Source organism: Ixodes scapularis, unplaced genomic scaffold (assembly GCF_016920785.2).
Source record: "Ixodes scapularis isolate PalLabHiFi unplaced genomic scaffold, ASM1692078v2 PGA_scaffold8__174_contigs__length_109621045, whole genome shotgun sequence".
NCBI classification, from domain to species: domain Eukaryota; kingdom Metazoa; phylum Arthropoda; class Arachnida; order Ixodida; family Ixodidae; genus Ixodes; species Ixodes scapularis.
The window spans coordinates 101928503-101946832 of NW_024609883.1; the positions used below are offsets into that span (position 1 = coordinate 101928503).

General features: G+C 48.6%; 1 protein-coding gene across 1 annotated transcript; it reads left to right on the forward strand.

The window, feature by feature from the left end:
- Positions 1-12200: 12200 nt before the first annotated feature.
- On the forward strand, positions 12201-17584 carry LOC120837423. The gene is made up of 2 exons (XM_040206762.1): positions 12201-13960; positions 14064-17584. The coding sequence occupies exons 1-2, from the start codon at positions 12201-12203 to the stop codon at positions 17509-17511; spliced, it is 5208 nt and encodes a 1735-aa protein (XP_040062696.1). The 3' UTR covers positions 17512-17584.
- Positions 17585-18330: the final 746 nt, after the last annotated feature.

Genomic DNA, 18330 nt, shown 5'->3' on the forward strand with positions numbered 1-18330 from the left:
GCGTAATGAACGCACTGCCGCTTGCGTTCGCTTCTACACACGCAACACCTCGAGCACTGACAGCTTCGTAATCGCGGGGGGAGTGAGTGGCGACTCCCGGGTGCATCTCATTATCGCTCCTCGGCCAATCAGATTGCGTTATGAGCCGACGAGAACGCCGAGAGAGCCAATCGCAAAACAAGAAGCGTAAGCTAAAATAGTCCACCCCCAGCTGCGTTTCTTAACTTGAAGACTTGTAGCATACTGGTTCCCAAATCATAAAATTACTCGTAACCCATATTTTTGGAGGAATTAGTTTTCTAATCCTTTGAATACATTTATCCAGGAGTAATCGTAAGAGAGGTCTTATTCTTCTGGAAGTACTCGAAAATTACTCGTAATCGTGACTATTTTTTCCTTCCTCTTTCTAACGGCGATGTTTGCTTGTAGAAGATTACTACCGTTCGAGGAATTGTCGAAACGAGTCTCCTAGATGAAGACGGTTTACCGAAATTTGTAGGTTAAAAAATGAGTAGTTTTTTTTTAATTCGTCGCTTTTTTAATTCAGTAATGAACACTACGAAAGACCCTTTTTGTAAACCGGAAGGAAAATCGGTCGTTTTTAAAATCTGGAGTATTTAGAAAAGAAGCGCTTACTTCTTCAAGCAACCACAACGGCCAATCACTTTTCTTATCCAGTTATCGAGTAATATAATTCAATACTTTGTAACCGAGTGTAATTGTAATTTTAATCGATTACAATTTTTTTCTCGATTTGCGCGTGCAAGACTGCTCTTCTGTTGCCGCCGATCATAACATTGGAGGGTTGCAAATTCCGACTGTTTGCCGAAACGCTTATGTGTAAATGCGTTTTTTTTTTTTTTTTTTGCTTTAGAACGGTAGCCGCTGCAGACGCTAGCAGGTGCAGGAGCGTCTAATTACATTCACAGCGTACTCCCCGATTCTCGGGTAATTTAGCAAACGCTGTGGCTTCGTCCCTGGCAATTCATTGGGAGACGAATCGATCGCTCCTGTTGGAGTGCACTCTGGACCTATACGTGGTATTCCAAGGTAAATATAAAAAAAAAGTAATGGCGGAACTTCCAGCGGCCGAGATAACTTCCGATTGACCAGCTTCTCGTGTATGTTTCAATGCGCATGAACGAGCAGCGCGTCTTTTCAGTTTGTCTCGGCGGAAAATGTACGTAAGATAGATCGGTGTGTGTATCTGGACCGTGCGGCACCGAGAAAAAAACACCGCAACCCGTTTTACCGGGCCTCCGTAGCGAAAGTTACATGGCCCTACCACCTGACAGACCAGTGGAAACTTGTGTACACGTGAGATATTCGACGAAGTTCGACGCCCACAAAATCAACCGAGCCATGTAATTGTTTTGTGTCTTTCGTGCGCGAAAGAACGCGTGTGAGAACAGCATCACTCCATCAACGGCGCGGCATCGCCGCGGGTGTTCGAGCCAGCCAAAAAGAAACTACGATACGCGCGTCGGACGTGGTTGAAGAAGGGTGCCAAGGATCGTGCCACTCGTGCTCGATCGTGCCCGAAAAAGAAAAAGCGAGCGGTGCGTTTTCGACGGCGAGTGGAAATATCGTGAGTGCGACAACGTCGACCTACCGCGGCCATCCCGTGAATGATATTCATGTGGATACAGGTGCAGACCTGTGCGTCAGAAATTTATTCTATTGATTCTGGAACCGGGGAAATAAGGTAAACAAGCTAGTTTCGCGTGCGACATGTTACTATCGCGTGACACTCCTGGGGCATATCGCATTTGTTGGAAGTGTTCGGTTTGTGCTGACACACAAGCGCTATGTGTTTGACAACGTAGGTGAACAATAACATTTTTAAAAATGGTATCCATGCTGTTCCACGTGTTGCTTTAGTCGTGTCACGAGCAGATGTTTTTTTGAATGCTGAAAAGTAAAAATCTGGCTCTGAAACTGCGAAAATTTATGTGCCTGAAATCGAAGTCGAATCGAACGCAAGGTTCGGTTCCAATGCGAAAAAATTCTTTCCATTTTGAAGTCCTCCGCTAAAACAAACTCTCAAAATCGAGCCTTTTTTTTTAGTGTGTGGGTTTTTGTTAAAGTTTGTTCAGGACTCTCACACAAACTGTCTGTTCACAAGCTCGCATGCACACGAAAATTAACGTCAACAAATAATTCTGCTCCTAAACAAGAAACAAAACAATAAAAACTATGAATATTTTTGTACTAAATATGTTATACCGTACCGAGTTGGTTTTGTATTATAAAAACCTCCGTTCAGGCCAAAAAAAAAATTATATTTGAGCGAATATTTTAATCTTTTAATCAATCCTTCTTTGCAGAAGAACTCAAGTGTGATTCGTTCGATTAAGTATCTTCGCTGTCCGGAAGAGTCGAATGTGTGTATATTTGACTTCAAAGTTAAGTGATCCTAGTGTTGAGCGTGAAATCGATGCCCGCATGACAGACTGTTTGCGCTCGACGGGGCCGCGACTCGCTTTGTCTTTTAATTTGCGGAGATCTGCCATAGCAAATTTGCCCAGTCAATTGCAAAGCATCACAGCACTTCAAGAAACCCTTGAAAGCGGAAAAATTAAAAAAGAAAAGATTTAATTGCGGAACACACCAAACATATCGGTGACGTTGCCCTTTAAAAGCATGCAAACAACACCCGAACCGGAACTGATCTCGGCTCCCTGTCATGGCGGCCGAAAGTGGCCCGAATACCATGTATACGTCCTGACAGCTTGGCGTTCCGCGTTTCAAGTACAGCAGTCGATCACGTTCCTTCGTTCTTATCTCTCGCCCGACGCGACGCCTACGCGACACCTCCTGGCCGTAAACAACGGCGGAGTTATCGAGAGTCACCCGACCCGTCACGCGTTCACCAAACTGAAGCCCTTAATCACCCACGCACGCCCCCGCCACGAAGCCTCGTATAGTCCACTCCGAACAAACGCAGACGACTGCCTGCAGGCGTACGCCGAAGGCGTCCTTGTTTCCCGAACAAAAAAACGGCAAAAAGAGTAGTACACAGACAGAAAGAAAGTCGCCCGCGTCGAACACACCTCAGAGAGTTTGAAAGACCAGGGAGAGGAAAACCCAGAGCCACCTCAAAAGACCCCTACGAAAAAAAAAAGGAGGTTAGCAGACGGTGGACTCGGCACTCGGGACGCGTTGAAAAGCCTGCAGCAAGAAGAGACGCTGGCCTGGTTCCCCAGTGGAGAGCCCCAGTGCGCACGCGCATGCCATCTTTTTTTTTTTCTTTTTTTCTTTTACTTCTTCTCCTCCGGCGCTCCCTTAAAGGATGTGTCGGGAGCGAACGCCAGCCGCAGCTGCGAATCGATCTCGGCCAGGACTCCCTTCGGGGGGTAGGTGTCTCTTACGGGAAGCCCGTTAGAACACGGCTGCCCCTCTTATTCAAAGTGCGTGTTCGACGCCCACGCGCCCGCGCGTGTGCGTGCCCGTGAGCGGTGGTTTGTTCTCTCCCGTCGGGCGTCTCGTTCGCCGCCGAGACGGCTGGGGCGGTCGCGGTGCGTTACGTAAACAGCTGTAGGCTTTTGTGCGTCCCCTTTAGACGCGGCAAGCGACGCGTGCTTGCGAGGGACGTCGGTCGTTGATATTCCTTCGTAATAATCTCCGTGACGTCACTAGCGAAACCGACTTGTGTCAGTCGGTGTCGTTGATTCACACCTGTTCGAGGAAGGCTTTGACCTAGGTTCTAGGTCAAGACCCGCGTAATTCTGGGTTGCCTCGTCGCAACGCCACCTAGTGTAATCAAGGCCTGCAAAGCTCCTCAGGTCTTTATTTTTTTTTTTTTCGATCAGCCAATACGTTTGGCGTGCTGATATCGTCGCAACTCCTGTACAAGAAGCGGATGGACTCGAGCTCCGCATAGCTAGGCTCTCTATGTCACGCTGTCGCCTGTCGCAATCCTGGCGGCGTCACCGCAGCAGAGGTGAAAGTTGCAGACGCCTGTTCTGGTGCAGGTCGCTCTGCAGCCGGACAGTCGACGGAAAGCCAAGCAGATGCGACTTGGGACACCGCGCGACGAGAACGACCCTCGCGTTTGCTCGCCAGTCAGTCAGAGTCTTGAGAGCAAGGAAATCAAAGGAAGTGTTGCTGAGCCGGAAGCTCAATATGTCACCTTTGTCTGCTCGCCATTTTTCGCCAGCGTTTTTATACACGACCAACCGTCCGGGTAGCGACGTTCGCCAGCATGACACGTGGGCTTTTGTGACGCAATTTGTGGCCACTTCGGGTCCTTCAATCCGTCCAATCACTGAAAACATTGTAAAAGAAGATTCACTGCAAATTTAATTATATTGTAAAGTGCAGAATAATTAAAACCGTTTTTTTTTTTAATGTTAACCACGCCATACTAGAACAAAAAAGAGCTTGATTCGTTTGGTTATTGAGAAAGCTTGATTTGCTGTAATACTTCAGCAAAGCAAAATAAGAGTATCTTCGAGTTCTTATGAAAGTGCCCAGGAAACCGCTGGTTCCCGCCAGATTGTTTTCTATCACCTTCGTGCACACGGTGCGACCGACACCCTCAACGTATCGACTTGAAAAGCCACAGTTCCGTCCGTGCCCACTTCCGCCACCGCAGTTTCGCACGCGAAAAGGCGCCGCAGGCTGCCAGGGAACGCGTCTCACTGTCGTACGCCAGCTCCTCCGCTAGCGGCGCTACGCGCGTTTTTCAAAGCGCCCCCTATAGTTCCCGCACGAAGTCTATACATTGTGTGGAAAAAAAAAATATACAGTGTATTATTTTTACGTAAAAATAATCTACGCTTTGGCAAACGTCAATTTAACGCAAAAATAATCTACGCTTTGCCAAACGTCAAACGTCAAACGTCAAACGTCGAACCAGACACCAAATTTTCAAAATTAACCATTACTTAAGTCGAAAGTTATATATATATATGTATATTTTTTTTTAATCGGAAAATGGGGCCCATTTTCGGTAACTGGTGTCAATCAGCTTCATGCATTTGAGAGCGTTTCTTCGGCCACCTTGTTCCCATTGAAAATTTCAGAAAATCACTTATATGATATGAATAAGAGAGCGGTTAGTTCTGAAACGTTTACGTCTGGTTTGGACAGATAGCGCTACATTGGCGCGGAAAATGAGCGTTCCGCAACTGCGCGCAAACAACTTTTGTAGTAAAAAAAAAACAAAACAAAAAAAACAACTTTTTGGGGGGGGAACACTCGTATATAAAATAAGAGACGACGATTTAAAAGAAGCGAAGTCTGGACAAATCGAATAAAATATAATAAAATAATAATAATAATAATAATAAACTTGTATTCAGGACACACTCATGAAAGCATACAAGAGAGCGGGGGCAATCAATAATAATAATAATAGTTACCCACAAATAGCCTCGCGGTATACTGTAGAATGCACAAAAGATAAGTTTTAATTTATACATATAAATATAAAACAGTATAAAGGTCATGTATATATTAAAAATTGGCCGCGATCTTTACCTTCAAAGTATATTATGCCGAGAAAGTGAGGGACAGTAAAGCCCCTTGATAAAAGCGTTTTTTACAAGTACCGCCAACCATTGTTGTGGAAGCGCGCGAGACACGTGCCATGAGCGGGTGCTCCGCCGCCATTCGCTTCCAAGGGCCGCTCATTTCAGTGCTGCGCCGCCATTTGCTTCCAAGGGCCGCTCGAGACATGGGCCTCGTGCACTCGCGCATTTGACGCTACTTGCAAGACAAACGCAAACACATCGAGGGGCTTTAAGGGACAGGAGACGCGAGCGCCCTAAAGCGGCAGAACGTCGAACTCTGCATCGAATGATTTTACCGGGTGCCTCAAGTAGCGACCAGGCTCTTTAAATCGACCGCAAAATACAGTTTCGTAACCTATCGCGCTACGGTTTTCTGCACCGTTCTCCGCAGGTGGTCCATTTTATTTTCATAAAATTTGCAAGGAGCGAACTTACCTGAGGAAGAAGGGAAAAAAGAAATAGGCTTAAAGGGATGCTGAACCTAGAGCCACTAAATGAGCTGCGCTTAGAGTATCGGCACTCCGTTCCTCGGCATTGCTGTGGGCGCCGCCATTTTGGCTCGTATGCCGAGCAGACGCAACTGCCGATCGTCATGATTCAAAAGATCGACTTCCTCAGGGCTAGATTCGCTGTTAGGAAGGTCAGGCAATATTGCTTTGCTCTGTCACGAACTGTTTAAACGGTTGTGGAGGGCGCAAAAGCATTGCCTGTGATTTCAGATAAAGGTTCAGATAACTGACAACCATGATTTTAAGACACAATATGGCTGAGTGTCGTTACTCTGAAGCGTAGCTTATTTAGTGGCACTAGCTGAACCGATATTTTGATCTCAGAAAAACAACGCAGAATCGCTAGGCGGGGCGCTACAAACTCGAAAACATCACTACATAAAGCGATATCTACAACGGATGGTCGAATATTTATGAAAGAAGAGCGCGCTTAATTGAACAAGGCCAAAAAGGCTCGTGACGTCGCGATACTCGTTTCTTAGGGCGACGTCGGCTCATAGAGAAAGTTTGTTTTTATCAATTATCTTTTGATCCAGGTAACGTCATGTTGTCAAACTTTCACAGCCTATTCCCACCGCTGACGTCACGTTCTCACGGAGTTTAAACATTCTGCGATGCGTAGGTTGTTTAGCCCCCGAAAAGCACGGCTCGCCCTTCTTGGGAACTCCTTGTATATATAAACATCATGGGTATGAAAGAAGCATAACCCATAGAAAGAACCGTGCTACAAAAGACATTTTGGACCCAACGACTCGTAGACTAACAACACTACTCTCTCAAACAACTATTAGCGGCGAGATGTTTTGGTGGCGCCCGCCTATGGTTCCCCCTCGTGACGTCATTACCTTGTGAACAACAAGTTCGATGGTGTTTGTAATGGGCATGGTGGAAGCCTGAAATCATAGCGCTCTCAAAGCAACACTTCCAACGCCGTCGAAATTTAAAGTTCTTACATTCCTCTTATTTCCGTCGATGAGAAATGCTTTGCTGACGTCATTGTCAGCATTCAGCCAATCGTGGCAGGCCGACCACAGCGACGCTTTCGATCGCTCACGTCGCCAATATTAAACACAATTTCTCAACTTTGTCAAGACCCCATCCTTTGGCTAACGATGAAGCCAAAGAGATCGGTGCTCGTTCGCTCGAGCACTTTGAACGCCAATGAAAACAACGTACGTGCACTCGCGTAGTTTTAGAGCGCAGCTCTTAGGGGCCCGTTTCCAGCCTGAGCGGCATCGGCGTCGCCGTTGGCGTCGCCGTCGGCGTCGCCGTCGCCGTCGGCGTCGCCGTCGGCGTAACCGCGCCCATCCCTCTCCTTCTCCTCCCCTCATCCTCCTCCCCCTCCTCCCCCTCCTTCTCCTCCTCCTCCCCTCATTGTGTAGTATGGTCCGGGCGGGTCACGTGACCTCGGGGGAGGGGGTCACATGACCCGTTTCCAGCCTGTGCGGCGTCGGCGTTGGCGTCGGCGTCACCCCTCCCCCTCCTCCTCCTCCCCCTCCTCCCCCGCCAAGGTCACGTGACCCCGGGGGGTGACTCCCCTCCCCCCGTTGAAGTCACGTGACGGCCCGCCCAAGGTCATGTGATCCCGTCCCCTCGAGGTCACGTGACCCCCCGGACCTCTGCCCTCCTCCTCCTCCCCCTCCTCCTCCTCCCCTCATTGTCTAGTATGGTCCGGGGGGGTCACGTGACCTCGGGGGGAGGGGTAAAGGAGAGGGAGGGGGAGCAGGAGGGGAGGAGGACTAGCAGGCACGATCACGAGGGAGGAGGAGGAATATACCCTCCACTCCTCCTCAAGAGCTGCGCTCCAATTCGGCGTTACAGGAAGTTGTAAACGGCTTTCACTTTTTTTATTAATTTTTTTTGCGTGAATTGCCCATTTCTTTTGTGTCACCTTAGCATGGACTATTGTTAGCCGCGAATGCTAAAAGCGCGAGCCAGTTACTTTGGATGAAGCCTCGGCGGCTGCACGAGCACTCGTGCAGCGAGTGCTTCAGTCAAGGCAGTGAAGGCTAGCCGCTCGCGCTCGCGCAACCTTCGCAGTTAGTTGTGAGACAAATTATAGGGAGTATTCACTGGCGGGCCATATCCGTGTGCGCTGTTGCTGAGCGCGTGCTGACGGCGAGCTTCCGCAGTTTTTTTGGAGCGTGCATTTAACACCATCAAGGTTGCTGGTATTAGCAGGTTATTAATGTGAGCTCGTTCTGAGCATGCGCTCTAAACATTGACCTCAAATATGGCGTCCAGTGAACACCTCCTATACCCGCAAGGCTTATTTCTTGAATCGCGAAACTTGCTGTACGAGGCAAAACATCGTGTCGTTCCCTTCACACCGCGGGAAGCGGGTTCACGTTTTCATCGCGACTGTCACTCATTCTTGTTTTTCCTCGCCTACGTTTCCTCTTATTTCGCTTGTCCGAAATTGTAATGTCTCGCTGTTTTTTTTTTAGTTCTTTTTTTTTTTTTTTAATTTCGTACACCGGTTATAAGCACGACACGGCTGTGAACAGAAACTAAACGGGTGAGCGAACTTCCTGCCTTTTATATGTTATACAAGCATGGTCACTGAAGAATTACTGACCGCTGACAAACAAGTCAGGTTTGCCCCCCCCCCCCCCCCCCCCAACTCGCGATATTATAAAAAAAAAAAAATTCGTAAAACTATTTTCTTCATTTTATAATACTTCACGCGACCTTGTGAAGTCACGAGGCTTTGTGACGTCATACGACACCCGAACTTGACGTCAAGTCGCGTGACGTCACAACTGCAGGCAACTGGCAACCAAGATGGTAAGAACCAGGAGGGTTTTTAGCATCTTGGTTGCCAAAACTCTGTTTCACTTTAAATCCGACCACGGCAACGCTGTATGCGATCGCAGAGAGCCTATCAAGCCGCGCCAAAAGTGCTACTTCATTAGTGCTCGTCGCCTTTGTGCGTTTGCTCAAACGCCGCTCTAACCTCGACACTTGGCGAAGAAGTCGGCGAGGAATCCGGTGGCCGTCGTGATTGGCCGGCGCCGCGCCCGACCTTGGCGCCGTCCAACCTGGGTGGTCAAATTCCTCGGCGACTTTTTTTTACCAAATATGTCCATATTAAAGCCCCCGGGCAGTGATTAAAGGTGCGAAGGCACCAGGGCCAGCTCGCGAGAAACAACGTCTCAGCTGAGACTTGACAAAAAAGAAGAAAAAACACTGCCAAAGCCATGTGCACGAGCTGAGCAGGACTCAAACCGCGTCTCAAGCATGGAGAATAGAGGGGTAGGAGAGGGCAAGACGTCGGCCGCGTAGCCTCCACAAGCCATGCTCCCTTGACGTCTCGCCTCTTTCTCATTTTCCTCCTTACTCTCCTCACTTACCATGCCAACGTGACCACATCACGTGATCGTAGCTAGCATTGGTCTTGCTATGGGGTACTAGAATACACCACAGTGTGGCCTTCGATCTGATAAAACCTACCGGACGGAGCGCGCGCAAGCCAGAAGGGGTCCTTCTACAATCAACCATCCATCTCACACGTGACATGTCACGCGCACCAATCACCAGACAGATCTGCGATCACGCTGGGCACAAAATCGTTTAAACATTTTATGACTAGGCTTCACTAATATTGCAACGTGCCCCCTCCTAGTACTTCTAACCTCCTTGGTCTCAAGACGCTGGCGCGCCCCAGCCTTTGCAGTGCTTTTTGGCAGGTTCGTTCTGTAAGGTGAGGGAGAGTTATGGGAACTAGAGCAAGCGTGAGAACTCAAAACGTACTTTACTGTACGAAAAAAAAAAAGAGAAAATACGATCAAAAGCATTGGATAGATTGGATAAATCTTGCATTCAAAAGCAAAGATATATACGAACAAAAAAGATATAGTCACCACTCTGCATAGCCGCCATGGAAAGTGGCGGGTGGATCGTCATTGAGCGGATCGTCGGAGAATAATGCCCGGCCCGCTGGTGCCCTTCGGACCAAGATGTCGATGCCAAGCGCGGTGATTCAAGCCTGGCGGAGGCGATTTCAAGTACGGGACATAGCCGACCCGAGCTCCGCAATCCAAGAAGATAGCAGCCAACCCTGGTGGCTCGTCGGCTTGCTCCGAATCCCCCCCTCGCGCCTCTCCCTTCTTTTTTTCTTTTTTTTTCGCGCCACCGAAATTTTTTTTTTCGCTTTTCTTTTTCTTTGTCTCGTAAATCATGACAGCTTGATTTCAGCCAGACTCAGCTGAGACGCTGTTCTTGCAAGCCGGCCTGTTCCTCTTGACGCCAAGGAAAGAGAGGACATCGGACAAGAGGAGAACTCTTCGAGCTATAGAGATCCAGATGCATCAGGCGGGGCAAAGTACCTTGCGCACAGACACAGTCCTACTTAACGTTGCATTTTATTTATTATACCTATAAATCGCCCATGGGGTTTCACATAAAGGAAGGCAAATCAAATACAACAAATCAAAAAAGGGAGAAAAAAAAGAAGACAGGAATACAATGTTCTTGTGTACTTAAGTAAGTCACGAGTGTAGCTCTCTGTAGCCCGGTGATTCTTGAATGGTGACAATATTATCGGGAAGAAAATTACATTAAGAAATGAATAATAAGTTTTGATAAAAATGTACAATTTATTTTGGACTTTTCGGTGCGTGGGCCGTGGGGATATGTGGATTGCAGCCAAAAAGTAAAAATATCATTTTTGGTGAGCTCTGATAAAACAAGGCGTGCAGTGAGGCAAGCCTGTATATCTTCCTTCTATCCGCGCATGCAGTGCGTTTAGTTGTACCGTCTAGCCGCAAATGACGCTTCACTTTTTTATGCTTCAGCTATGTGTGATTGTGGCTGTACACCTCCGCGACCTTTTTAATACATACAAATCAGCGCCGTTTTTTTTTTTTTTTTTTTTTTTTTTTTGAGCAGTTAAGGACTGTCATCAAGACTACCATGGTGGTTGGAAGCGCTCATTCGGGGTACTAATCCAACTGTACACTTTTGATGACTGCCAGTCCCTTTTAGAAGTAGAACGCGAATAAGCGCCGAAGTCAACCGCTGAGGACTAGAGCAAGAATAAATAGATTGCACTGTTTACATTCTTTTCTTAACGGAATCTTTAACGATAATAGGCAAATATACCCAGAATTTACCAGAAGGGGGTCGTCTAGTCTCAGTCATACAAGGACTTCGAAACAGTACAAATTTAATCGTGACGGGCTTAAATATTCTTTTTTTCTCTCGAAGCAATTACCGAATGGACTTCTTTACCGAGAGGACTTTTTGCCCCACTTGACGTTTTTTTTCTTTTTTTATAGATGTCATTAATTTGTACTCTCGAGTTAAATCGTCTTTTAATTATCATATGCAACCATCCCTGCTAATGCTTATCGATATAAACCTCCATATTTTTAAACAAAGAAAAAGAAATGTCGCTATCGCGCGAATTGGGTGTCCCCGAAAAAAGAAATATTTACAACTTTGTTTTTTGACAGCAAAAACATACTATTATTGCCGAACGTTCAGTTTCCAACCAAATGTAGGGTTAGCGCTCCGGTCCGGACACCAAAGTTTCAGAGCTGACCGTCATTCAAAAGCTGCAACCGGTCATTCTGAAACTTTCAATTAGTAACACGCCATTCATCCGTGGGATCTGCATCGGCCACCGTTTTCCCGTCGAAAATTACAGGAACGCTCATAACTTTTTTTTTTAATAAGAAAACGGTTCGTTCCGAAACGTTGGCAGCTGGTCCAGACCTCTAGACAGGGCACCCAACGATGCGTAACTTATTAAAAAAAAAGTTTTTCTTTGGGGAGAAAAAGACACCAGGGGGCCGAGCGAAGCAGAATTGCTCCACATGGGCTCCTGCCCTTTTTAGGCAGTTAACGCGAAAGTACCAAAATATCCTTATAATCTTCAGTGTCATTCAATTCACCAAGAAAAGCGGAACCGAGGGATACCACAGCTGCACAAGTGAGTGAATTTTTCGGCCAAATTTCCACCTTGGAAAGATCTACCTCGTATGCGGAGAGCTAAGCCTCACCAGGAATACAAGCGGTCGCCATCTTGGCTATACTCGAACACGGGGCACCCGCCGAGAGAAAGAAATAAGCGAGACCCAACGCCGAAACCCGCTTTGCGCGCGGGCCTTCGGGCCCCGCAAGCATGATACATACGCAAGTAACAAAGCAGGGAATGAACAACGAGATAGACATGGAGAACAGCGCGAGTACCAGAACGAGCGGCACGCACATGGAGTTCGATGAAAACAGCGGCAGGACGCTGAGCCAGCCTGGCCCGTGGTACGAAGTTCTCAAAGAAAGAAAAAGCCAGAAAACAGCGGATGAGAACCGCATAAAAGGAAGCAGCAAGGCGAACAGCGCCCAGAATCTAAAAGAAGATACGAGTGGGCTGACCAACCCAAAGATGCAACCGACCAACAACCAACTGCAGCAACAGCGACGCGGGGACGGAAGAACCCGCGGAGGCAACAACACGCCACCAAGGAAACGCATGTTGCCACCATTACCAGAGGATGAATACAAGGTAGTATACAGACCAAGAACGGGCCTCAAGCTTTCTTCGTGGTCTGATAAAAGCCTCACGCAAGGCATCGCCACAGCAGGCGGTTTTCCATTCAAAGACTTCTACTCGAATGTGACGATCCAGACGCAATGGGCTCAGAACTTGATCATCGCAAGTACTGCGGACGAGGACTACGCCATGAAGCTGAGCATGATCACCCAGATACAGCTAGGCGCGGCCTTGTACGAACTCATGCCTTACCTAAAACCGCTCCCGGGCACCGTACGAGGAGTGGTGCACGGAATAGAAGCAGGAACAACAGAAGAGGAACTTAAAGAACTTATCTCAGTCAACGGCTACAGCATTCTGCACGCAAGAATGCTCGGAAAATCCAGCTCGGCGCTACTCACGTTTGAGGGACCGCACGTGCCATTCTACGTGAAAGCGGGTAGCGTGTTCACCCGATGCCGGCCCCACCGCAGATCCGTGCAGTACTGCAGAGCCTGCGGGAATGTCGGCCACAGACAGGACGTCTGTCCCAACCCGGACACAAACAGGTGCAACCGATGCGGAGCGGAAAATCCTCAAGACAATCACGAGTGTCAGCCTAAGTGCAAGCTGTGCTACCAACCCCACGAAACGGCAAGCAAGGAATGCCAGAAACGACTCAAACCAAGTCCCCCACCGTTACACGTAAGGGAAAGAAGCAAATCGCAAAGTAAACAAGCCGCTTGGACGGGAGGTGCAAACGACCGCCCTTTCGAGCAGCAGCAACGGACGTCATTGCCGCAGGACAGAGTGGTGAGCTGGCCCCAGCTGGGGTCCCACTCTCCCAATGCTCCAGACCCATTTCCCCCACTGCCGGTCACGCAGCAGGATTCAAGTAACGCACATTTCGAGCAGACCATAGACACACTTAAGAAACAGAACGCGGAGCTTATCTGGCGCTTAGAAAACAACGAAAAAAAAGCGAAGGCTAGGGAACAGGCCCTAGAGCAGAAACTGCAACAGTTTATAGAGCAGATGCAGAAACAGCAGCAACAACTGCCGCAAATACCGCCGCGAGCTCCGACACCTCTGCCGGAGGACCTCGAACAAAAAATGGAATATCACATGAACAAATTAGATGAGAGGATCGATCAGAAGATTGATCAGACAATGAGCCAGATGACAAAAGCAGTTGAACATAAAATGAGCAAAATGATGGAAACCGTGAATAAGGTCTTTGAAAACGTTAATCCAACCATCATCCAAATGAGTACGACCCTCAACGCCAAGATTGATCGAATGGGGGAGACCCTCAATGCCCAGATGGGCAAGATGGGTGATGAGCTCAACCAACGTATTTCCGACCTTGAGAAGGAAAGGGAACAAGCCCGAAAGAAGCCGAAAACGTCGCCAGGAGGGGATGCGCTGACAGAAGAAACGATCAGAACCCACAATGGAGAGTAAAGAGACGGGAAAGAAAGACGCGGCCCAAATCCTCAAAATCTGGCAGTGGAATTGCCGATCGATTAACCGGAAAAGACAAAATCTACTACAATTTATCAGCCTTCATCAACCGGATATCATCGCGCTACAAGAAACAGAAACAGACACCATAAAGATACGGGGCTACGAGACACACATAGCCGAAGGAAAAAACCGGACAGCCATCCTCACCAAGAAACACCACACAACACAACAACACCAAATCGGCCACAGAATTGAGCACACTTTGATAGAGATGATACCACAAAAGAAGACATTACAGAGTCTATTTATCCTGAATGTTTACAGCCCGCCCTCGGACAACCTAAGGGACTTGGACAAGTTCCTGAGGGAGGTAAAGAAAGTTACCAAAGGGCAGAAGATACTCGTAGTTGGGGACTTCAACGCACCGCATGTAGCGTGGGGATACCACAAAAGCAACAAGAAGGGCACGGATGTGCACAACGCGGCTCAGCACCACCAACTGACGCTGTGGAACGAGCCTCAGTGTCCAACCAGGATTGGAAACAGCATCTCCAGGGACACAAGCCCCGACTTAACTTTCTCGAAGGGCATACGGCAAATCGAATGGACAAGGCTGGAAGAAACCCTAGGAAGCGATCACTATATAATTCAAACCGAACTCCGACACAACAAGACTCCATTGAGAACGGGACAAGCGAAGATCACGGACTGGACCGCGTTCCGAAAGGTGGAACACCCAGCGGACATGGACGATATTGAAGAATGGACCAGGCAAGTGATGGAAGAGGTAACCAAGCACACAAAGACGATACAACTCACTTCGGACAACCCCGAAGTTGACCCGCACTTACTCCACATCTGGGAGGCCCGACAGGGCCTCCTAAAAAGATGGAAGAAACAAAAGAGAAACCGCAAGCTCAAGGTCCGCATTGCCCTGTTGACCAGGGAAGCTGAGGAGTACGCAGAGAAACTCGGAATACAAAACTGGAATCAGCTATGCGACCGGCTACAGGGTACCCTGAGCAATCGCAAAACATGGGCAATACTTAGGTCGCTGCTGGCAAAGACCGAGTCAAAGAAGGTCACGTGCCAACATATTCAACGCCTCATCCACAACTATCAGGGTTCAGAGGAAGACGTGCTCGAAGCCATCACTGAAAAATACATTGGCAACCAACAACAACAGACGACGACGATCACTCACCTGGACTACGAGGGAAAATCCAACCCAGAGTTGGATCAACCCTTCAGCAGGGCAGAGATAGTGGCGGCGCTCAGGAACTTGACGAGAAACACGACCCCAGGAAGGGACAGAGTTAACAACAAGACGCTCCGTAACCTGGACGACAGAGCCACGGAGTGTCTCCTTAAGCACATCAATGAGAGCTGGGAGACCGGGAAGATACCGGCATGCTGGAAACACGCGGATGTGACAATGATCCCAAAACCGGGCAAACCGATCACTGTGCAGAACCTGAGACCAATATCCCTCACATCGTGTGTGGGAAAGCTATTCGAGCACGTGGTACACAACAGATTATCCCCGTATCTCGAGGAGAACGAATTCCTCCCTAACACGATGTTTGGATTCAGACCTCTCCTATCGACCCAAGACATCCTTCTTCAACTCAAAGAGGATGTAATAGACAACCTCAGCACGCAGCACAAGAGCGCAATTCTAGCATTGGACGTCAAAGGGGCGTTTGACAACATCTCCCACAGTGCGGTGCTAGACAGCTTACAAAGGACAAACTGCGGCCAAAAGACTTACAATTTCGTCCGTGACTTTCTCACAGACCGGACAGCGACCATAGGCCTGGGAAACCTAAGGACCGAACAGATCAAGGCTCCACAAAAGGGAACCCCTCAGGGATCGGTGATCTCGCCGTTGCTTTTCAATATTGCAATGAGGGGTCTACCGCTCCTTCTAAAAGACATTAAAGGTCTCAGCCATGCAATCTACGCGGACGACCTTACCATATGGACGACGTCGGGGTCGGCAGGAATGCAGCAAGACGCTCTGCAAGAAGCGGTGAACAGGACCGAGAGATATTTGAAAGATTGTGGTCTCTCGTGCGCTCCGGATAAATCGCAACTTTTGGTGCTAAAAAAGAGGGCGAGAGGTCGTCCTCCACCGGAAACACCAGACCCCGTACTAACTCTACATGAAGATAACATCCCACAAGTCGACGTGCTCCGTGTCCTGGGAGTAGTATTTCAGAAGGATGGTGCAGGGATCGCCACAGTGCAAAAACTCCAAGAAACAGTCACACAAGTTACGCACCTAGTAAAACGGGTAACAAACAGAAACCACGGCCTCAAGGAGCAAGACACTTTGAGAATCATTCAAGCACTCGTCATCAGCAGAATAACGTACGGGACCCCGTATCTGGGGCTCAAAAACAGCGAGCGCGAGAAGATTAACACACTCATTCGCAAGACATACAAACTGGCCTTGGGGCTTTCCCCAACAACCTCCACAGAGAAACTACTCCGATTGGGTATACATAACACATGGGAAGAGCTGGCAGAAGCACACAAGGTGAGCCAGGTTGAAAGACTTAAGCTCACCAGTACAGGCAGGGACACCTTAAGAAGACTGGGCTACGGAATCGAAGACGAGTCAAGAAGTAAGCAAAGGATTCCATTACAACTAAGAGACAATATCACAGTTGCATCCATTCCTCGCAACATGCATCCAGAACACAACAAAGAACGACGAATGGCAAGAGTGAGAGCACTGAGAAAGACCTACGAGAGAGACGATGACCGCGTGCGGTACACAGACGCAGCGAAATACAAGGGAAAGAAAGCACACGCGATTAGCGTGGTAAACAACAAGGGAGAAGAAGTCGCGGCGGCCTCCGTGAGGACCCCAGACACGGACTCAGCAGAGGAGACAGCAATCGCTCTTGCGGCGACGACAGGCAAGGAACTCCTCACGATAATAACAGACTCACAAGCCGCCTGCAGAAATTACCAACTAGGCCGAATATCACGATTGGCCCTCGAAACGTTAAAAAAAATCAAAGATCCCCCCGAAATAGTCATAGTCTGGACCCCAGGACATGAAACCCTAGCGGGTAATCTAGCGGCGCATGCCGCTGCCCGAGAACACTCTCTCCGGGCTACCTCGCTGGGCGACCGTGCTCCAGCGGATACAGACGAGGGCGTTCCAAAAAGATACACCGACATTCTAGCGCATTACAGACTAGGGAGGAGAACCTACCCTCCCCCACACCCTACAATATCCAGAGAGGACGCCGTGACACTTAGACAGCTACAAACTAACACTTTCCCGCACGGCACATTATTTCACGCAATGTACCCAACTCAATATGACTACGACTGTAAAAACTGTCGAGTGCCTAACACTCTCTACCATATGGTATGGGAGTGCATGCACAACACCTCCATACCCCCCATTTCCCGACCAACCGCGGAGCAGTGGGAGGACCAGCTGACCAGCTTAAAACCTGAGGACCAGTCCCGACTGGTGAACAGGGCCAGACTGGCAGCGCGGGACCATGGCATCCTGGACTGAGGCAGCCACCCACCTGGGGACGACCCACAAGCTTTCGTCTGCTCAAGTTATAATAAAGTTTATTCCTCCTCCTTTGGGGACTTTTTTTGGTCGGTTAGGTCCGTCCACCGTGGGTCCGTCTCAGCTGAACGTGATCAGTAGCCAAAAGCACGAGCGTGCTCTAACGTTCCCCGCATTCTGGCGAAACGGAGTAAAAGGCTTTTTTATGATTTTCGTGAAACGTGCGTGGCAATTCGGTGACCTATAAGACGGAGACGGGCTGGCCTGGGCGGCCCCGGTGGTATATATATTGCTGCCGCCTCGCAAGACTGGTTTATCTGTATGATACTAGGTTGTAGCGCACGCTTTGCAGGCTCTGGGTTCAAGGTCGGTGGCATATACTATCGCCCTAAGATAAAGGAAACAAAAATCAAAGGACCGTCAAAAGTATACGCGCGCCGGGATTTATATGTTGCGTCATAAATAAATCGTCGAACACGATGACGCACGTATTTGTGGCAGCGGCGTCCGAGTTCTTCGCCGAGGTACGATTTCGGCCCTCTAAAGCGACAAACACCAAGCATTGTCCTGTGATTTTACGAAGCGATCTTTTTGATGATCACAGTAATTTGTTTTCGTCATTAGCGCTTATTCGCAAAGACGTTTTTTTATTATTTCAATGCACATTTTAGAGCGATTGTTTTCGCTATTTGGCGTCGGTGGCTCGGCTGGTATCACCGGCAGAACCAATCACACGCAGTGAAAGCGGCGTTATCAGTGCGCGCGTGTGTGTGTGTGTGTGATTTGTTTAGCCGGTAATAGCTTAACAAACGCACAAAG